We start from the raw sequence: 23,214 nt of genomic DNA on the forward strand, positions 1-23,214 counted from the left end.
AATTCCGGGGCGGTTCATGACTTTGGATGAGAAGAAAATGGTATCATTTTTAGTGAAATTTCAACTGAAATCTAGCTAAATGTAGGTAACAAATCACAGCAGTGTTAGCAGTAACTGACTCAGTCACCAGTAGGAATCATCTATTTTCCTATCACATTATAGTTGGTGCAGATACCTCTAAATATCATTTATGCTCACCACTACTTCAAAATTACAGGAAGTAGGCCGGGCGTGGTGGCTCACACCTGTAATCCCAGCACTTTGGGAGGCCGAGGTGGGCGGATCGCCTGACGTCAGGAGTTCAAGACCAGCCTGGCCAACATGGTGAAACCCCATCTCTACTAAAAAGACAAAAAAAGAAAAAAAATTAGCTGGGTGAGGTGGTGCATGCCTGTAGTCCCAGCTACTCGGAAGGCTGAGGCAGGAGAGTCACTTGAACCCAGGAAGCGGAGGTTGCAGTGAGCAAAGATCACACCACTGCACTCCAACCTGAGCTACAGAGTGAGACCCTGTCTCCAAAAAAAAAAATATATATGTATCTATATATATATATATATATATATATGTATGTATGTATGTATATATAATCATACATTCAGTGTTTTAAAATGTATTTTGTAATCCAGGCCCCATGCAGTAGCTCACACCTATAATCCCAGCGCTTTGAGAGGCCAAGGCAGGAGGATCGCTTGAGGCCAGGAGTTTTACGCCAGCCTAAGCAACATGGCGAGACCCCGTCTCTAGAAAAAATGTAAGCAGCAGCCAGACATGGTGGTGCACGCCTGTAATCCCAGTGCTTTGGGGACCTGAAGCCAGAAGTTCAAGACCAATCTAGACAACATAGTGAGATCCCATCTCTACAAAAATAACTTTCAAAATCAGTCCTATCTACTCAGGAGCCTAAGGCAGGAGGGTCACGTGAGCCCAGGAGTTTGAGGCTGCGGGGAGCTAGGGTCACACCAGTGCTCTCCAGCCTAGGCAACAGAACATGACCCTGTCTCAAAAAATTAAAATTAAAAAAATGTTGTAATCCTGTATATAATGTATGAGTCAAGAAGCACAGGCATTACCATATATCAGAACTTTGGTGGGTTTTTATTATTCACTGTTTCATAACTCTGTGTATTTTATTGTATGCATTGAAGAGCACTGTTCTGAGATAAGGATCCATAGTCTGCATTCACTAAACTGCCAAAGGCCTCTATGGCATAAGGAGATTATTGCCAAAGTTCTCTAGAGAAGGAGTAGCTGTAGCAGATCATCATTGTCATCTGACTGTGCTGGGTAAATCCCCTGGGATCTCTAAGCCTCAGTGCCCTCATATGGAAATTGGGGGTCAAATAGTACCTGCCTTATAGGGAGAAATACAGTGACGTGCCTCACTTGTGGGGATCAAGTGATAAACTCCACGCAGAGCCCTGCCTCAGTACTTGACACACAGCAGGCACTCAATAAATGCCGTCATCGCTATGATTGTGTTGTTTTGTTTGGACTCTGGCTGGAGTTCTGTCTTTCAGGACACCTCTGGGCTAAGGGCAGCTTTCTCTCTCCCAGGTTCATTCGGAAGCAGGGCCTGGATCGGCTCTTCCTGGAGTGCGACGCTCACATGTGGCGCCTGGGAGATCGGCGGATCCCAGAGGGCATCGCCGTGGATGGTGGCTCGGACTGGTTCCTGCTGAACCGGAAGTTTGTAGAGTATGTGACCTTCTCCACAGACGATCTGGTGACCAAGATGAAGCAGTTCTACTCCTACACCCTGCTTCCTGCCGAGGTCAGTATCTGGGAAAAAATTCCCAAGAAAGGCAGGGGCTTGTTCTAGCCTTTGTGGCAAAGCAGATGCTGAATTTTTGGCAAAGAGATTCTGGGTCCACCTACATTGTTCTCTACACATCCAGACATCCTTGCTGTCTTAGCAGGATCCCTGATCTCCCTCTAGTCTGCACAGAGGCTGCATGGAGTAGACACATGGTGCTACCACCAGCAGTCCACACAGTCTTTGTGCAAAATAGAAAAGGCAGCTCTTCCTCAAGATACTTGGCTTTCCTTGGTCATAAAAATCACACGATATACAGATTTTGTTAGAACAAGAATCTTGCTATTTGCCAGAAAACTGTTATTTAAAAAATCCTTCTGATATCCACAATGCTGACGGCACCCCTAAAAGGTATGTAGCACGTAACGTGCACAACTGTATATGCTGACCCTTACAGGACATACCCACACCGACTTTCCTTTTTTTTGTTTGAGACAGTCTCCCTCTGTCACCCAGGCTGGGTGCAGTGGCTCAATCTCTGCTCACTGCAACCTCCACCTCCCAGGTTCAAGCAGTTCTGCTGCCTCAGCCTCCCAAGTAGCTGGGATTACAGGTGCCTACCACCACACTCCGCTAATGTTTGTATTTTTAGTAGAGACAGGGTTTTGCCATGTGGGCCGGGCTGGTCTTGAACTCCTGGCCTCAAATGATCCTCCTGCCTCAGCCTCCCAAAGTGCTGGGATTGCAGGCATGAGCCACTATGCCCGGCCCCCACATCAACTTTTGACACATCCTTCACAGTGACCGATTGTGCGATGACCACCTTTTTACACCAAGCATCCCTTTTCTCATGTTGAATATTGCCCTATCAATCATTCCCTGAAGAAAAGGGTGTTGGTTTCATGAGTCATACTCCATCAATCCAGAGTATTCTACAACAGCGCCAGCCCCATCTAGAAGTGGGGAGGGGATCCAGTTCTGAAGGATTGCCACTGACATTCCCATAGCTGCCTGCTGGTCAGAGCTGGGCTGAGGGATTCCAGATTCATCTTCCTGACCTCCAGGTTGATTGCATCCTCATTTCCAATCCAGCTTGAGAAAAGTGCAGAGGTGGTTCCATTTCTGTTGCATCTATGGCATTTCTCGTGAATGGTCCCTTGTTCCTTCCTTGGACCACATAGGCTATGTGTGTTTCTGCAGACCAGACACCCAGCACATCTCTTGCCTGTGTCTGGGGCAGTGCCAAGCTCCGGGGAGGGCTGACTGTGTCCCCGTCACCCAGAGGGATGATGAGCTTGTCATCACTGGGCCAGGTTTTACTATTCTGCACACATGTTAAGTAATCAGCTTTTAATCTTGTTTCAGCAAAAATCACCTCTTCTCTCAATTCTGATAACCTCCTCATCCATTATCTTGCAGGGAATTTCTGTATCATTATGAAAGGACACAGGGCAATTGGTGATTGGGTACTTTTTCCCCACTGCTTGATGGAGAATGTATGCCTCCCTGGGCTTGAAGGCAATTCGAGCTTAAAATCCAGGTTCATGGGCATGTTATTTACTGTCACAGGAAGGTCAGCAGGGGGTGGTGGGTGGAGCCTCATTGACCCACCCATCCACTTAGAAGAGATTGTTTGGGAGTTTGGCTATTTTTAATCAAGGCACCACCTCAATCCTGGTGACCAAAGCTCCGTGTGTGCTTCCTCTGCCCCTCCCTGGCCCCAGCACACACAAGCACATGTACTCCAGGATCTCTGTTCAGTCCTGCCTCCTGCATCTCTGCCTTCCCTCCATTCTCCCTGACCATTTCAAGAGGACTGGTTTAGAAGAAATCAGAAGGCTGTACCCATAAACTTGTAAGAGGCAGACACAGATTCCCCAACAGCTTCCCTTAGGGAGAGAGAACAGGGAGGAAATATAGTCACCTGGGACTGTGATAAAACAGTGTTGAAATATAAGAATCTTTCTCTCACTCTCTGGCAATCTCTCAAGTACTCCAGTGATTGTTTCTCCTCTAGTTTTTCTTTTCAGATCCAACATGGCCTCTTAGATCCCTTAAAAAGGTTGGCCAAGAGTCTTGGGGTTAGGGAGAATATATGGCACCTGGTTCAGTACCATGGACAGCAAGCGGCCCCACCTACTCCCTTCCCTATGTTGCAGTCCTGCAATGCAGGAAGCCCTGGGTCTATTGCAACCATCAATTTGGTCTCCCTACCCCAGGGGTGAAATTCCAGATCACCAGTCTTTGTTGTCAAACTATGTCAGACTTGAATCCCTTTGATTTCACATAATCTGTTGGACAGAGCCTCCACCTGCACTCTGAGGCTTGGCACTTTATAAAGAAAAGGTTATTTGGCTTGTGGTTCTGCAAGCTGTACAGGAAGCAGCCCAGCTTCTTTAAAACAAGCAGTTCTTACATGAACTCAGAGCAAGAGTTCACCCTTTCCCACCCCAGTCCCTTTGTGGGAGGCTGGGAGAGGTCTCAGGCTAGGCCCGTCTCTCTCCTGCAGTCCTTCTTCCATACGGTCCTGGAGAACAGCCCCCACTGCGACACCATGGTGGACAACAACCTACGCATCACCAACTGGAATCGCAAGCTGGGCTGCAAGTGCCAGTACAAGCACATCGTGGACTGGTGCGGCTGCTCCCCCAACAACTTCAAGCCACAGGACTTCCACCGCTTCCAGGTGAGACTTTCTCCTGGCCTGCCAGCCTCCTAAGTGATGCCCTTCCAACAAACCTCTGCAGAAATCCAAGGCCAGACCTGCAGGTCATCTTATCCCATGGTGGCCAAACCTGGCTGTTGATAAATAACAGTAACAGCATCAACAATAGCCAATGTTTATTGAACACTTACTCCAGGTCAGGGCTGTTCTAACCATGTTGACTCATTAACCCAAAAGCAAATGACCTTTCATATTATTATTCCGTTTTAGGGAGATGAAAACTGAGGCACAGAAAGGTTTAAAAAAAAAATTTCCAAAGGCCATACTCATATCATCCTCTCTTTATTGCCTTTTCATCAGAATCTCCCAGAATATTTAAATTTATACCCAGGAATATGCTTTTAAGTATATCTAGGGCAGAGCTTTTCAGCCTCAGAACTCTTGCCATTGTGGCTAGATGATCCTCTGTTTGTTGGGAGGTGCTGTCCCATGCCTGAGTGGGATGTTTAGCAGCACCTCTGGTTGAGAACCACTGATCTCCAGTGATATCGATGACTTTGTATTTTCAATGAATTGGACTTTTCTGAGGAGCAGCCAGGTTTGGAAACCACTGTGTTCTGTGTACTTGAAAGAGTAACAAGAGGTAGAACATTATTCCCTTTACAGCTGTCTCTGGGCAGCCTAAGAATTTACTGTTCCAGGGAAGGGCAGAGCAGGAGGGTGGGGAATGGTGATCCACTTACCATGAGCCCTGAGAGTGGCCCCAAAATGGGCACCCCTTCCTGCTCTGCTCCCTCCAAGCCAGGATGGTGGCTTCTTCCTCCACCCAGCAGCAGAGAGCACAAATATGAATGCCCCTAAATGGTTAAATGAGTCACTCTGAGATCACTAGAGCCACTGTGTAGAGATGGCATGGTACTTCCCAAACCACTGACACAGGGACGGCAGGGACACAGTGCCGAGCTCATAACCCAGCCGCAGTGCCCGTGATGTGTGACTGGGATGCTGTTCGTGTTTGATCTTCTCTGTGCCAGGCTGTGTGGTCATTGGCTTTACTGGGGCAGACATCACTTTTATTGTTCAGGTAGGGAAACTGAGGTATGGAGGGGTGTTCCAAGTGGGGTTTTTTTCCAGTAGTCCCTGCTGCCTTCCTGGTTTTGTGCCTGTACGAGTGTGGAGTACACTGCAGGTTATCTGTCATTCGTATTCCCCTCAAGGTTCCCACCCAGCAGCTCCAGCCACCTTAAGCTGGCAGACAGGATCTGCTGAGCAGAAAGAGGGTTGCAGGGGAATATTTGACCTGATCAATGAATTCCCTCCTTTGGAGAGGACCCGTCCCTCACTGTCCTAATCGCAGAGCACAGAATCTTCACTTAGAGCACAGAACCTCTATGTGGTGATTCCCAGAGCCCCACACTCCCCCAGGCACCAGCATTTGTATCCTAGCCCGGCATCCTGGGGACATTGTAGCCTCTGATGAAGACTGCCTCATGTGCTCACAGCAAGCAAAGATTAAGAGTATCCCCCAAGAGCTAGAGTCAAGACACTGCTGCCTGTAAGGAACTCAGAGTTCTTGTGCAGAGAACTTAAAGAGAAAGAATAATAAATACAGCAACGTGCCCTTTTAGAAGATCCAGCTATGGTCAGAATCGAATCGCAGGTAGAGAAAGGAGTTTATCCTGCCCCCGAGGCCAGTCCTGTGCCCCTACATGGGTTCCTGGTACCAAGGGGCTAGTGATAATAATCAAATAGCAGCCTGCGCTGAGTGCTAGACACTACTCTAGTAACCCATTTTAAGGATGCTGAGGCCTGGAGAGTTTGCGTGTCTTCACCTGCACAGCTAGACAGTAGCCAAATGAGGATTTGAACTCAGGTGGTCTAACTCTCCACCGTGCTACTGTGAAAGGAACCCACCACAGAGAGGTTTCCTGAAGCAGACTGGCGATGAAATGTTTAGAATAACACCAAGGGTACTAAGTTGCCTCAATCCTGGAGTGATGCAGTAGAGAAAGCTTAGATTTTGGAGTTATGCATTTGGGGTGTGAGTCTGTACCTACCGCTTTGCCTCTCTGAGCTCAGTTTTCTCATCTGTAAAATGGGAATCTTAATACCTGCCTTGCCAAATTATGGGGAAAATTAGAGGTAATGATATAAGTGCACTGCCCTGCATATTGTGTGTGGTCAGTAGTTATTGCTGCTGTTAATCTACCACCATGAAAACAGGGCTGGACCCACATGTAGGTCAGTAATAACACTAGACTGTAATAAGCTCCTCAAGGGAGACGCCTGTGTTTTATTTGTTGCTGCAGCCCTGCACAAGGGGTCAGCAAACTCTAGCCCTGGGGGCCAAAGTCAGCCCACTGCCTGCTTCTGTTAATGAAGTTTTATTGGAACACAGCCATACCCATTTATTTAGTTTCTTGTCTGTGGCTGCTTTTATGCTGTAAAGGCAGAGTTGAGTGGTTTCAAAGCTATTTTCAATATTTACTGTCTGGCCTTTTACGGAATATAAAGTATAAAACCTGGTAGATTACAGGTGCTTAGTATTTCTTTAACCCTCGACCCTGACTCTTCATCCCATCTCTGCCAAGGACTTGCTGTGTGTTCTCAGGTAAGTCTATTACCGTCTCTGGGCCTGTTTCCTTGAGAGTTTGAATCATAATCACCTGGGATTTTTTTTTTTTTTGCTACACTCCAGAGCTATTGACTCAGTAGGTCCTGAATTTTTCGAAGTCCCAGAGATTCTGATCCCTTGTGAGTCTGCAAGTTGGCTGAAATACCAAAGAGGCAATAGGGCATGGTGGAGACTGCAGTGAGCAGAAGAATCTAGGTGCTGTCTAAAGGAACAGCCACTATTCAGCTTTAACCAGTTGTTACCACATGGCATATAGGCCTGGGGTTGCCAGATCTATTGCTGTTTAAAGAGAAGCCAAAAGAGTTGCTGCGAACTCTTTCGTGTTTTAAATATGGCCAGCTAAAATACATCTGCAGGCTGTATTTGCCCTAGATTACTAGCCTGTGACCTCTACCTAAATGGTGTCTGAGATCCATCCCAGCTATTACCCATCTAAAATTTAGTTTATTTAACAGACATCTAAGATGTTCTGCACAGACTTAACTCATTTAACCCGCCCCATATCCTTATTATAACCCATTCTACAGATGTTGAAACTGAGAACACAGAAGTGCAAAAAGTGTCATGGATCCAGCAGAGCTTTGCTTCTAACCACAGGATATGCCCTTAGGTTCCCCCCACCCCCAGCACTTGCTGATTTGGTTTTTCTTTTTTTTAATCCCATGAGTACAGCAGACAGCCCGGCCTACCTTCTTTGCCCGCAAGTTCGAAGCCGTGGTGAATCAGGAAATCATTGGGCAGCTGGACTATTACCTGTACGGGAACTACCCTGCAGGTACCCCGGGCCTCCGCTCCTACTGGGAGAATGTCTACGACGAGCCTGACGGCATCCACAGCCTGAGCGACGTGGCACTCACCTTGTACCACTCCTTTGCCCGCCTGGGTCTTCGACGGGCCGAGACATCCCTGCACACGGATGGGGAGAACAGCTGCCGGTGAGTCCTATGTGGGATGCAGGGAGGGGAGCTGAGAAGCAGGAGGAGGCTCAGGGTGCAGAGGAGGGGCCCTTCCTCCTCTTTAGGGATCTGCGGTGCAATGGCACCCTGTGCTTTCTCTCTTCCTTTGCCTAAAATTCATCTGACACCACCCTCCTAGCATGCATGGCATTTCCAATCCAAGCCATTGCCACACTGTGTGCTTTCCTTTCTCAGATACCAGATATCCTATGTACCCAATGATTTTACTCATTCTTCATGCTACCTATATATATACTTTAGAAGGAAGCTTTATGTCACCATACCATGTGAAGCATTTGTTTTAAGCAGAAGGTAGCCACGAATATACAAAACTTTTTGTTGGTGGAAAATGTCAAAGATGTACAACACAGAACAGTGGAACCCCATATTCCCATCACCCAGCCCCGACAATTTCCAACTCAGGGCTGATCTTGTTTCATCTGTTTCATTTTCATCTTCACCCACCTTCCGCCTCCTCCCAGATCAGTTTGAAGTCAATCCCAGACATCCTATCATTTCAGCCATCAATATTTTAATAACGTATCTCTGAAAAATAACTCTTTGAAACACATTCACCATAATGTCATCACACCTAAAAATATCACAAAGAAAATTAATAGGCAGAACTATTGTTGCAACTTCTCAGCCACCCCTTACAATCGTCTCACCTACCACTACCTGCCGACACTTCAGGAAAGAGCGTTCTAGAAGATGTGGAAAGAAGAGGGGGAGGTAGGAAAACAATTCAACATAATCCCTTCTCCTCCCGTCTCTTTCCCTAAGCCAGCCAAGCCTTTCACGTTGTGTACCCTTTCTTTTGTTCTGAAGCAATATGCATTTTGGATATGTACATAATTGCACCAAGAATTGGGTATCCTGTTTTCTTCCCTTGGCATTATACTCTTAGCCCCCATTTCTCCACGCTGTTCTGTAGCTTCTGCAACGATAGTGATTCTTTTTAATGCCTCTAGTATTCCACTGAGCAGAAGTTCTAGAGTTTGTTTAATCCGGCCCTTCACTGTTGCCATTGTCAGTAATGTGCCATTGTAAACAATGTTCTGATGAATATCTTTTTGCAGAAAGCCCTTTTTTCCCCATTCTCTTTTCTGATTATTTCCTTAGGAGAGATTCCCAGAAGCGCCTCTAATCACTCTCCTTCTTTTTCTTGTTCGTTTAACAACCTAGCATCTTCAGTCTCTGACGGGGCTCGGGGGAAGATTGTTCACTGACTGTCTGAAAACACAGGCAGGTTTCCCACCTGGTGTCTCATCCCTGGCCAGCAAGGTTTCAGCAGGACTGTGACACGGTCCCATCACCTCCTCCCATCCCTCGGCTTCTCTCTCCATAAAGTTTCTGATTTAGTTTAAAGGGAGACTAGTGTTGGTTAGGAATCTAGGACCTGCAGTTTAAACTCTGATTACAAGCTATTGACCTTCGGCATTCATCTCTCTGGGCTTCGGTTTCCTCATCTGTGAAATGAGTAGTACTCATCATCTTTGTATCCATAAGGTGTTGTGAAGTTTAAACTAGATAATCATCAAAAACTACCTAATGAGTTATACAGTGTTAATCCTTTATATTTGAGATAGTCTTGCTCTGTCACCCTAGCTGGAGTGCAGTGGTGTGGTCTCAGCTCACTGCAACCTCCACCTCCCAGGTTCAAGCAATTCTTCTGCCTCAGCCTCCCAAGTAGCTGAGACTATAGGCACATGCCACCACACCCGGCTAATTTTTGTAGTTTCACACAGGATTTCACCAGGTTGGCCAGGCTGGTCTCGAACTCCTGACCTCAGGTGGTCCGCCCACCCGCCTTGGCCTGCCTAACTGCTCAGGGTTCAGGTCATTGCTGTTACCTTCGTTGCCACTTGCCATTACGATGCAGCCAACAGTGAACCCACTGTGTGTGACGGTAACAACTCCTCGTTCTCTCCCTGTGCTTTTGTTTGCTCACTGCCTGCCACTGCACAGTCTTTCTCACGTCAACAAAGCCATCCAAGGACCACCTCCTCTATGACACTTACTAAAATAGCTCACCCCACGCCCACCATCTCCCAAGCTGAAAGTAGTTCAGGGACTTCACCTTCATGTGCAGTATCTTGGGTCAAGATCACCAGGGAGTATCTCTCCCCACTGCTAGTCTGGAAGCAGAATCCCTGCACGTGCAGTGCCTGACACTTGGAAGGCAAATGTCGTTCCATAATACTTACAGTCGCAGGCTTCCTAGAATGTATAAGGTAAATGATCTTACAGGAAATTCCAAAAGACACCCCCAATTTATCTAGGGTTGTTGAAAGTTCTCCCGGTACTCGTTTTGGAATGAAGTGAGCTGTCACGTTGCCTCGAGCCAGGAATCCTCTGGCATCCACCTCGTTTTTTATTGTAACGGAACTGTCGTGCCTTGCTGTGGGCAAAGCCGATGTATTTATGAATAGGAGCCTGAAAATAAATCAGGACAAAAGACCCTTATCCCAGAAGGCAGAAGGGAATGGATTCCTAGCCCTGTAGCCCTGGGGCATGTGGGAAAACAGCAGGTGAAAACTTGGCCTCATTTTATCTGGATATTTTAGGCAGATTGTGCCTTTCCAGTCCGTAATATAACCTTTTGTTAAATCATGTTTATTGATTTTTTTTCTCTTTATCAAGGAACACATGTGCATTGCAAAAATTTCTGAAATGGGAGATTGAGAGAAGAAGAAAATAAAGTTGGCTTGTCATCCACCATCCAGAAATAAGGATGTCAGCATTTTGTTACAGGTCCCCGAATGCCCTCCAGGGCCAGGCATGAAGCACTAGAATCTTTTTTTTTTTTTTTAATTATACTTTAAGTTCTAGGGTACATGTGCATAACGTGCAGGTTTGTTACATATGTATACCTGTGCCATGTTGGTGTGCTGCATCCATCAACTCGTCATTTACATCAGGTATAACTCCCAATGCAATCCCTGCCCCCTGCCCCCTCCCCATGATAGGCCCTGGTGTGTGATGTTCCCCTTCCCAAGTCCAAGCGATCTCATTGTTCAGTTCCCACCTATGAGTGAGAACATGCGGTGTTTGGTTTTCTGTTCTTGCGATAGTTTGCTGAGAATGATGGTTTCCAGCTGCATCCATGTCCCTACAAAGGACGCAAACTCATCCTTTTTTATGGCTGCATAGTATTCCATGGTGTATATGTGCTACATTTTCTTAATCCAGTCTGTCACTGATGGACATTTGGGTTGATTCCAAGTCTTTGCTATTGTGAATAGTGCCGCAATAAACATACATGTGCATGTGTCTTTATAGCAGCATGATTTATGAACCTTTGGGTATATACCCAGTAATGGGATGGCTGATCATTAAAAAGTCAGGAAACAATAGGTGCTGGAGAGGATGTGGAGAAATAGGAACATTTTTACACTGTTGGTGGGATTGTAAAGTAGTTCAACCATTATGGAAAACAGTATGCCGATTCCTCAAGGATCTAGAACTAGATGTACCATATGACCCAGCACTAGAATCTTAACTCAGTGTGACCCCTGCAGGGTGGGCTGACCTTGGGAACCTGGAGGTCTGTGGTGCTGAACCCCAGTGCATTCCGTGGGAATGCAGACTAGGAGTTGCCAGCCAAATCTGATTTTTTTTTCAGTGCTTATCATATTTAAGAAAGAAAAACACCTTTGGGCCAGATGAATACTTCGGTTGCATTCCTATAGATGATTGTATAGCATCTTGATTATTTTTCTGTTTTGAGACATGAACGGTTGTCATTACTTAGATACCAAATACAGTCAGGATGAGGCATCAGAGGGCTTTGTGCTCACTCCTTGGTTACAGGGACTGTAGATGTAACTTAGAAGCATGAGGTTCAAGGGAAAATCCTACTAGAATTTTCACTCCTTCAATAAGTACTGATTGAACAGCTACCATGTCATTAGGCACGGAGAATTCAGTCTTGATCCAGGCTGACCAGGCCCGTGAACTCAAAGCCCTCCCACTCTAGTGTGAAGACAGACAGTACCTAAGCACAGGTAAACCAGAACATAAGATCAATAAGGGGAAATGCTCTGCAAAAAATGAAGATAAAGTCATGTGAGAGTGACAAGTCAGAGGCAGCAATGAGCTTAGCTTGTTCAACAATCCAAAATAAAGTCCCAGTGGCCAGAAGGTGTGGTGGATTAGGGTAGCTGGAAACAAAAGGAGGCTAGAGAAAGCGGCAGGACTTTGTGGACCAGGTAAGGAGTTTGGATTTTATTGCAAGCATGAAGCAAGGTGCTTGTGGCATTTAAGTGGGGGACGATGGATGTGGCTACTATAGGAACAGGTTATGGTGGGCAAAAGTAAGAGGGGGTGACAATTAAGGAAGCTGCTGCAGAGGCCCAGGTACAAAATGATGGTGGCTTGGACCAGGATTCTGGCAGTGTATAAGGAGAATAGAGGATGGAAGGGGCCAGGTGGGATGGCTTACACCTGTAATCCCAGCTATGCAGGAGACTGAGTCAGGGAGAATTGCTTGAACCCGGGAGGCGGAGGTTGCAGTGAGTCGATTTCATGACACTGCACTCTAGCCTGGGTGACAGAGTGAGACTCCGTCTCAAAAAATGAAAAGAAAGTGAAGGGAGGCAAGTAATCAAAGATTGACTTCTAAATTTTTTTTGACTGCTGCTGTCTGGAAACACTTTCTTCCTTTGACTCCGAAGACAGCAAGTTCTCCTGCTTCACCCACCTCATAGAACACGCACTGGCAGTGCTTTACTTGTCTATTGTCATGATAACACTGTGTAACCGACAACTCCCAAATCAGTGTTTTGAAACAATATGCATTTAGGTAATGCTCAAGTTTGCAGATGAGCTGGACAGTTTTCCCAGTCTGGGCTGGCCGTGCTCCTGTATCTGCAGCCAACTGCAAGTCGGGAAGTGGCTCTGTGGTCCTTGCCTGGGAATAGTTGCCTGAGCCTAGGATGGCTTCAGCTGGGACAACTAGGGTAGCTCTGCTGTTTCAAATGTCTCTTCTTCCAGCAAGCTAGCTCAGGCATGCTCTCATGGTGACCTCGAGAGAGCAAGAAAGCAAACAGAAATGTGCAAGGCATCTTGAGGCCCTGCCTCAGAACTGACAGGACAGCCCCTCTACCACTGTCTGTTGTCCAAAGAAGATTCCAGAGGTAGAAAAATAGGTTCGGCCTCCTAGGTACAAGGAAACTTGCAAAGTCGCATGAAAGAGAGCGTAAGATACAGGAGATTTGGGGACATGAATGCGGGCGACCACTGGCTCTTTCATGACTGTATCTTTGCTGTCCAATACGGTAGCCACAGGTGGCTATTTCAGTGTAAATTAACTAAAACTAAATACAAGTTAAAATTTAGTTCCTCAGTCACACTGGCCATATTTCAAGTGCTCAGCAGTAGCACGTTGCTAGTGGCTTGGGAGATGGGGGCCCCAAAATCTCATAAATCATCACTAAAGAACTTACGTAACCAAATACCACCTGTTCCCCCCAAATCCTGTGGAAATAAAAAACTTTTGGCCGGGTGCAGTGGCTGACACCTGTAATCCCAGCACTTTGGGAGGCCGAGGCAGGCACATCACTTGAGGTCAGGAGTTTGAGACCAGTCTGGCCAACATGGTGAAACCCTCCTCTCTACAAAAATATAAAAAATCACCAGGCATGGTAGCCGATGCCTGTAATCCCAGCTACTCGGGAGGCTGAGTTAGGAGAATCTCTTGAACCCAGGAGGCGGAGGTTGCAGTGAGCCAAGATCACACCACTTCACTCCAGCCTCACTCCAGCCTCACTCCAGCCTGGGTGACAGAGTGAGACTCTGTCTCAAAAATAAATAAATAAAACATTTCTGTCATCATAGGAGGTTTTCTGTGACAGCCCTGCCTAGATTTTGCTGCAGTGGTGGAATGACAGCACAATCCCTGGACTGTCCACTCCCAAAGTCCAGATTTAAAACAGGTTTGCATGAACTGTGAATGCCCAGCAAACAATCTGAGGACTGTTCAAGTTTCGTTGTTTTTCCATGCCCCCTGGAAGGCAACCCAGTAACAAGGCAATGATTTCAGGAGATGTGTGAACACAGGAAGGCAGCTTCCCTAACTGCTATAATTGGACATAAAGACTTAAAACTCCAGATCAGGACTGGAGGGAAGGCTGCGTTTAGCTGAGCAGGGACAATGATTTGTGAAATGCTGTGCAATTTACACGTTGCAGAAGCGGCAGCTTTTTATCTGACAAGTAGGAAAAATACCAAGCGGGGCTCCTCCAAGGTTCTCCTCTTTTGCTCTCTGCTTCCCCCTGTTCTCTGGACATTGCCACTTCACTACCCTGTCCCTTTCAGCCAGCAAGCTTTTGTGGATCAAAGACATGCATTTTAAAACAAAAAGCCACTTTTGCATGTGTGTTTATCTCAGATTGGCAATCGTTGTTAATGATGATAACCAGTGTGAGTGGTAAGGACTGTGAGAGAATAAATCAGTACTTCCGAAACAGTTAAGCTGCAGACATGAAGAGCCTTGGAGATTTAAACAGAGGCGAGACAAATGAAAGGTTTTGCTCAAAGATGTTGAATGCGGCACTGTTTAGAGAAGCAAAAAATTAGAGTTATCATCCAATGATAGGGAACTTGCTTTATAAAATCTGGTATTAACGATGATGAAACACCGAACATCAACACATACAAAACCATGTCTTCAGAGAGTTTTCAAAGATGTGATAATCCTCAGGAAATACTATACAAAGAAGACAGAATAATAGCTAGGATAGATAGATGCCAACTATGTAGTATTAATGCAAATAGATGCATAGGAAATAAGGCCAAAGGGAAATCCATCAACATGACAGTGTTCACACCCCATTTTCACTGCCCAGTACCAAGCACCAGAGGACTCAATATCTGTGAATGGACATTATGTATGGGAAGAGGCATGGAAAGTAGTCATTTTACTTTCTTTGTTGTGCTTTCCTACAGTCAGCATGGTTTTCATTTATAATCAGCAAAAGAAATAAGTATTCCTAGTCATTGAGATCACAGATACATAGGGAGCAGCTTTCAGACAGATGCAAGGAAAATGGTAAGCATTGTACACAATGGGAACTGCTTTAGGAACAAAACTAGCTTGGTGGGTGGGGAGCCTCACTGTGATCCTACACACCTTGGGCCCTAACCCATGAGCACCTGTGTTTTCAGGTACTACCCAATGGGCCACCCAGCATCTGTCCACCTCTACTTCCTTGCCGACCGCTTCCAGGGCTTTCTGATCAAGCATCATGCTACCAATCTGGCCGTGAGCAAACTGGAGACTCTGGAGACCTGGGTGATGCCAAAAAAAGTCTTCAAGATCGCAAGCCCACCCAGCGACTTTGGGAGGCTCCAGTTTTCCGAGGTAAGAGGCCAGGTCTTGTCACATTTCATTGTATTTTGCAGTTCCCTTCGCCAGATTCTGCTCTACTATCTGAGACTTCTAGTTGGAGATGGAGGAGAAGAGGACTTGGAGAGCCCTAAAGATAAGCTAACCTCGTGCCTGGAGAAGGCTCTCCGGCCCCAGTCACTTTCACCAGCATCTTAAACAGGGAAAGATGAAACCAACTGGAACACGGATGTATTTTTTAGGGTAGAATTTCTGCCCCTCTGAATTTTTTATCCTAGCCAGTGATGACTCCTAAACCAATGTCAGTAATATTGGTCGCATTTTCCAGAATGGAGAACTGAGGCTGATAGAGATCCAAAGATTTTCTGGATTACTAGGAAGTGGGAGAGCTCAAAATTCAACCTAGGTCTCTTTGGCCACAAATCCTATGCCGAGTTGTGGTTTTGTCTCCCCAGGTTTTAGCACCCTTGGATTCGCTCAAGGGAAGTACCAGATCAATCACTGACTATATGATTAGATGAGTAGATGGATGATGGAGTGAAGGAAGGATGGATGGATAGATGGGTCACATAGCTAGTTTTTTTTTTTTTTTTTTTTTTTAATCATTCTGATCTAAATCCAAATGATATACCTTCAGAGAAGCCTTCCCTGGCCACCCACTTAAGCTGCTGCAATAACTACATTCTCCACCCAACCCTTCCCTATTTTAATACTTTTTTGTAGCATTTACTATCTAAAATTATCTTGTTGCTTTATCTGGTCACTCATTGATTGTTCACAGGAGAGTTGGAACTGTGTCTCCCTCTTCACTGCGGTATCTCCAGCACACAGAGAGCACAGAGTATTTATAGATGTTGAGTAAGACTTCTGAATGAGTATGTGAGTGTACCTGGGTCATGGTGCAGGAAGGAAGGGGAAGCATGATCAAGCCTGGTGCGTGTTGTTCACACAAAACTGCAGCACGTGGTTTCTGCCTTTCTCACATTTGTAAGGGCTAAGGAGGTAATCTGTCTCAATGGTTCTGAATGCTGGATTAGGGACCAAGAGTCTGATTGTAGACTATGGTACATCTTGAGGGGCTAAGAGTACGTTGGGGAGAGGGGGAGTCCCACCTGCTTATATTTTCCTTGACAGTCCTTCTCTAGCTTCTGTGGCCCTGCCTAACCTGTGCTCCAGCGAATGTATGTATCCCCATGAAAAACAGGCACCAGTGAGAGTTTCTTGTTGAGCCACTGTTTTCAATTAAGACTCCTAGTGGATTTGCTGGATGTGAGCTGCCAAGGGAGCCCACTCCATAAATTACTGGTGTCAGGGGGCAATTAGATACTGCCCCAGTTGGATTCTGTGCTAGGGGCCTGAGCAGCCAATTGACAACATTAATGTCCCATTAAAGAGATGAATGCCTGGTGTCTGGGCTCTCCCTGTTCATCAGCCTGCTGTTGGGCAATTGGGTACTTCTGGCAGTGACAAATGATGTTGGCCCCCCCATGGCTAGTGCTTTGGGGGAGGGTCTTCACTACACAGGTCTGGTACCCTTGGTGCGAGAACCATCAAAATCACTGGCAAAAATAACAGCATGTGATGCAGAGAGCCCTCACTTGTCTTTTGATTTTTTTCTAAAGTCTTAATTTTCATGGCAAATGAACAGAAAGGGAAAGAAGAACCACAGGGCCACTCTGTAGCCTATTTAGGATCTCCTTGGAGTTAGCACCATCCCAGAGCCTTGCATTGTGCCTGACTCACAGCAAGTGGCTGAACAGCTCAGATGCATTTCTCCAATCCATGGGAATCTCATGCTATTGACTTGGAAAACAAAGATGCCCATTGTTTCTGCAGGTAGTCACCGAGTGCTTACACTGTGCCAGGTTCAAGAGGGATCGTGGTGAACCAGACAAACCAGGCCCCTGTGGTCATGGAATTGCAGTCCAGTGGGGCAGCCAGCCAATGAGTGAGGGAACAGATAAACAAAAACAGCCCAGCTAATGACAGGTATTCTAGAGAAAACTTCATTCATATGATTCCTGGGGACTCAGGACCTTGATGGGGACAACCTTCGATAGAAAGATTCATCTAGGAAGGCTTTTCTAAGGAGATCACTGCAGAGCTAAAGCCTGTAAAAGAACCCGTCCTGGGGAGATCTGGAGCAGAGAGAAGAGCATATACAAAGGCCCTGAGGCTCTGGGAATGAGCTAGGAGTACTCGAGTTGCAGTGAGACCAATGCACTGAGTGCAGCATGTGAGAAGGAAACTGGTAGGAAAGAGGCCTCAGGGAGTAGTCTTGCAGGCCCTGGAAAGATGTTCAGGTTGTATTTTAAATGCAATGGAAAGATAGAGGGAAAATGGCAGATAGGAGGCAGGACGAACTTGCAGCTCCCACTCAGATGGACAGAGCAGTGTGTGGAGCCCCACATCATGAACTTTTGCTCCCAGAAGTACTGCAGAAACATGCCAGGAAAGACAAGAGAATCCATAGAGCCTTTAAAGGAGGTGGATTGCCCTGCAGGCTCCGTGGGACAGCCAAGGAACTGTGAATCCCCAGAAGATCACACTAGCTCACCAGCAATGGATTCAAATCAAGAAGAAATCTCTGAATTACCAGAAAAAGAATTAAGAAGTTCGACTATTAAGCCAATTAAGGAGGCACCAGAGAAAGGTGAAGTCCAACTTAAATAGAAAACAGTCACAACTTCTGAAAATGAAGGACACACTTAGAGAATTGCAAAATGCACTGGAAAATCTCAGCAATCGAATCAAGTGAGTAACAGAAAGAACTTCAGAACTTGAAGACAAGGCTTTCAAATTAACCCACTCCAACAAAGACAACAAAGAATTTTTAAAAATGAACAAAGCCTTCAAGAAGTTTGGAAGTATGTTAAATAACCAAACTTAAGAATAACTGCTGTTCCTGAGGAAGAAGAGAAATCTAAAAGTTTGAATAATGAGAGAATAATTGAGGAAAACTTCCCCAGCCTTGCTAGAGATCTAGACATCTAAATAGAAGAAGTACAAAGAACACCTGGGAAATTCATTACAAAAAGATCACACCTAGGCACATAGTCATCAAGTAATCTAAAGTCAAGACAAAGGAAATAATCTTAAGACTCAAGGCCAGGCGCGGTGGCTCAAGCCACCCAGCACTTTGGGAGCACTTTGGGAGGCCGAGACGGGCGGATCACGAGGCCAGGAGATCGAGACCATCCTGGCTAACACGGTGAAACCCCGTCTCTACTAAAAAATACAAAAAAACTAGCCGGGCAAGGTGGCGGGCGCCTGTAGTCCCAGCTACTCGGGAGGCTGAGGCAGGAGAATGGCATGAACCCGGGAGGCGGAGCTTGCAGTGAGCTGAGATCCGGCCACTGCACTCCAGCTTGGGCGACAGAGCAAGACTCCGTCTCAAAAAAAAAAAAAAAAGACTCAAAAGCATCAGGTAACCTATAAAGGAAAACCCAGCAGATTAACAGCAGATTTCTCAGCAGAAACCCTACAAGCTAGAAGGGTCCTATCTTTAGCCTCAACAACTACCAGCCAAGCATCGTGTATCTAGCGAAACTAAGCTTCATAAATGAAAGATACAGTTTTTTGAGACAAATGCTAAGATAATTCACCACTACCAAGCCAGCACGACAAGAACTGCTAAAAGGAGTTTTAAATCTTGAAACAAATCCTCAAACCAAAATAGAATCTCTTTAAACCATAAATCTCACAGGTCCTGCACAACAACACAATGAAACAAACCAAGGTATTCAGGCAACAAATAGCATGATGAATAGAATAGTACCTCACATCTCAATACTAATGTGGAATGTAAATAGCCTAAAAGCTTCACTTAAAAGATACAGAATCGATAAGAATTCACCAACCAGGTGTCTGCTGTCTTCATGAGACTTGCCTGGCACATAAGGACTCACATGAACTTACGGTAAAAAGGTGAAAAAAGATACTCCATGCAAATGGACACCAAAAGTGAGCAGGAGTAGCTATTCTTATCAGAGAAAACAAAACTTTAAAGCAACAGCAATTAAAAAAGACAAAGAGGGACATTACATAATGATAAAAAGACTAGTCCAACAGGAAAATACCACAATCCTAAATATATATGCACTAACACTGGGGCTCCCAAAACAATTACTACTAGACCTAAGAAATGAGATGGACAGCAACACAGTAATATTGACACACTTCATCAAGACAAAGTCAATAAACAAACAGTGGACTTATGCTATACTCAACAACAAATGGACTTAACAGATACTTATAGAACGTTTTACCCAATGACTGCAGAATTGGGTAAAACAATTCTATTATACATGCTATTCATTGGCACATGGAACATTCTCCAAGATAGGCCATATGATAGGCCACAAAACAAGTCTCAACAATTTTAAGAAAATCAAAATTACAGTGAATACTCTCTCAGACCACAGTGGAATAAAATTGGAAATTAACTGTAAAAGGAACCCCCAAAGTCATGCAAATACATGGAAACTAAATAACATGCTCCCGAATTCAATGCTTCTGGGATACAGCAAAGCCAGTGCTAAGCGCAGAGTTCATAGCATTAAATGCCCACATCAAAAAGTCAGAAAGAGCCCAAACAGACAATCTAATATCACACCTTAATGAGCTAGAGAAACAAGAACAAACCCAAATCCACCAAGGAGAGGTAAAAGACCTCTACAAGGAAAACTGCAAAACACTGCTGCAAGAAATCATAGATGACACAAACAAATGGAAATACATCCCATGCTCTTGGATGGGTAGAATCAATATTGTGACCATGACCATACCGCCAAAAGCAATCTACAAATTCAGTGCAATTCCCATCAAAATGCCACCATCATTCTTCACAGAACTAGAAAAAAACAATCCTAAATGCTCTTGGATGGGTAGAATCAATATTGTGACCATGACCATACCGCTAAAAGCAATCTACAAATTCAGTGCAATTCCCATCAAAATGCCACCATCATTCTTCACAGAACTAGAAAAAAACAATCCTAAAACTCATATGGAATTTAAAAAGAGCCTGCAGAGCCAAAGCAAGACTAAGCAAAAAGAACAAATCTGGAGGCATTACAAAGCATACTATAAGGCCATAGTCACCAGAACAGCATGGTACTGGCATAAAAACAGGCATATAGACCAACGGAACAGAATAGAGAACCCAGAAATAAAGCCAAATACTTACTGATCTTCAGCAAAGCACACAAAAACAAAGTGGGAAAAGAACACCCTGTTCAACAAATGGTGCAGAAATAATTGGCAGGCCACATGTAGAAGAACGGAACTAAATCCTCATCTCTCACCTTATACAAAAATCAACTCTGGATGGATCAGACTTAAATGTAAGACATGAAACCATAAAAATTCTAGAAGATAAAATTGGAAAAACCCTTCTAGACACTGGCTTAGGCAAAGACTTCATGACCAAGAACCCAAAAGCAAATGCAACAAAAACAAAGATAAATAGATAGGACTTAATTTAAAAAGTTTCCGCAAGGCAAAACAAATAACCAACAGAGTAAACATCAGACAACCCAGAGAGTGGGAGAAAATCTTTGCAATCTATAGATCCAACAAAGGACTAATTTCTGGAATCTACAAGGAACTCAAATCGCAGGAAAAAACAATCCCATCAAAAAGTGGCCTAAGGCCATGAATAGACAGTTCTCAAAAGAAGATATACAAATGGCCAATGAACTTACGAAAAAATGCTCAACATCACTAATGATCAGGAAAATGCAAATCAAAACCACAATGCGATACCACCTTACTCCTGCAAGAATGGCTATAATCAAAAACTAATAGATGTTGGCATGGATGTGGTGAAAAGGGAACGCTTTTATGCTGTTAGTGGAAATGTAAACTAGGACAACCACTATGGAAAGCAATGTGGAGATTCCTTAAAGAACTACAAGTAGCTCTACCATTTGATCCAGCAGTTCCACTACAGACTATCTACCAGACGAAAAGAAGTCATTATACAAAAAAGATTCTTGCACACCCATGTTTATAGCAGCACAATTCACAATTGCAAAAATACGGAACCAGCCCAAATGCCCATCAGTCAATGAGTGAATAAATTCCACACCATGGACTACTACTCAGCCATAAAAAGGAACAAAATAATGGTATTTGCAGCAACCTGGATGGAATTGGAGACGATTATTCTAAGTGAAGTAATTCGGGAATGGAAAACAAAACATTGTATGTTCTCATAAGTGGGAGCTACACTATGACAAAACAAAGGCTTAAGAATGATACAGTGGCTTTGGGGACTCAGGGGCAAAGGTCAGGGGATATGGAGGATAAAAGACTACACATGGGGTACAGTGTATACTGCTCAGGTGATAGGTGCACCAAAATCTCAGAAGTCACCACTAAAGAACTTACTCATGTAACCAGACACCACCTGTTCCCCAAAAGCCTATTGAAGTATATACATATACACACACATTATAAACTCAAAAATAAATGAAATAAATGAATGAATAAATGAATAAATGAATAAATAATGAAATATTTATTTCATTATTTATTCAATATTCATTATTTATTTCAATATTCATTATCAAAAAAATAAATGAATAAATAAACACAATGGAAAGCCACTGGTTGGTTGGAAGCCAGGGAGCAGTATGTTAAGCTTGAATTTAAATGCGTATTTGAGGTTGGCTAATTGACCATTCTGCAGTGGATGGTGGTGAACTTCCACAGTGAGGCCCCTTGAGAAGGTCTTGGAGGTTACAGAGGATGTGACAGCAGCAGAGCCCTAGCTCAGGCTGCCCCACCCCTCACCCTTCATACTCCTCAGTTGAGACACAAGATCCAGGTTGTCAGCTGCTCCAGAACTCTCCTGCCCAAGTTATCTTGGTTTTAAAACTCAGATTTCAGGAAAGTGTTCATTCTCATTTCTTTGGAGGATCCAAGGGCAGTGTTCTGGAGGGTTCCCATCTTCCCCTAACTGGTGAAAAATCTCTTCCTTAAATATGACCCTAAAGTAGTTTTGTGGCCATTCATCTGTTTTCTTAGTATCTGTTGGAAACTAGTGCGTGGAGGTAAGTCCAGGTGTTCAGTCCCTACTCATTCAGTATGTGTTCAATATGATAGATTGATAGACAGGTGATACATAGATGATTGACAGATAGATGGGTGGATAGATTAATAGGTAAACAGATGGACAGATCATTGATGGATAGAATAGACTGATTAATGAGACAGATTGATAGAGATAGATGATAAACACATAAGTAGATGATCAATCTACATAGATCAATTGATCGATAGACAACAGATGCTCAATATATCTCTATTTCTACATCTCTATAGAGATATATTGAGCATCTACAGTAGATAGATACAGAAATAGAGATATATTAAGCATCTACTCTATGCTCAGCACTGTTTCAGACACTAAACACATGTTGATGAACAAGCCCTGCCCTCATGGAGTTAACAGTCTAGAGCTGGAGAGAGAGAGACACCTAGAAATTAAAACACGCAGTACTGTGGGGGTCAGGAGAAAAGCGCTGATGATCAGATGCTTAGAGATGTACCTCAGTGGTGCCTCTGTCCAGGAAAGACTTCTGAGTACAGGTGATACCTGAGCCAAAACCTAGATAACAAGTTTGAGCTGGCTAGGAGGATGCTGGGAAAGGTAGACTGGTCCAGAGAACAGGCGGATCATGGCCAGAAGATCAAGAGGAAACAGAGAGCCCTTCAGAATGAGGTGCTGAGAGTAACCCAGGGTGGCCTGGAGCAAGGAGCGAGTGGAAGGGAGGGAGAGGAATAGAGATGACAGAGGTGAAGCTGGAGCCAAACCAGGAAGGTCTCCAGGAGAGGTGAGAAACTGGACTT

At 44.7% G+C, this 23,214-nt stretch overlaps 1 protein-coding gene across 1 annotated transcript in view; it reads left to right on the forward strand.

Moving 5' to 3' along the window:
* XYLT1 (xylosyltransferase 1) overlaps positions 1–23,214 on the forward strand; it is a 373,789-nt gene that overhangs the window by 332,522 nt on the left and 18,053 nt on the right. Inside the window, exons 7-10 of the mRNA XM_023189714.3 lie at positions 1,555–1,771; positions 4,263–4,439; positions 7,726–7,988; positions 15,177–15,372. Coding sequence (XP_023045482.1) covers positions 1,555–1,771; positions 4,263–4,439; positions 7,726–7,988; positions 15,177–15,372 — 853 coding nt within the window. The remainder of the gene's footprint in view (positions 1–1,554; positions 1,772–4,262; positions 4,440–7,725; positions 7,989–15,176; positions 15,373–23,214) is intronic.

Source organism: Piliocolobus tephrosceles, chromosome 17 (genome assembly GCF_002776525.5).
Source record: "Piliocolobus tephrosceles isolate RC106 chromosome 17, ASM277652v3, whole genome shotgun sequence".
NCBI classification, from domain to species: Eukaryota; Metazoa; Chordata; class Mammalia; order Primates; family Cercopithecidae; genus Piliocolobus; species Piliocolobus tephrosceles.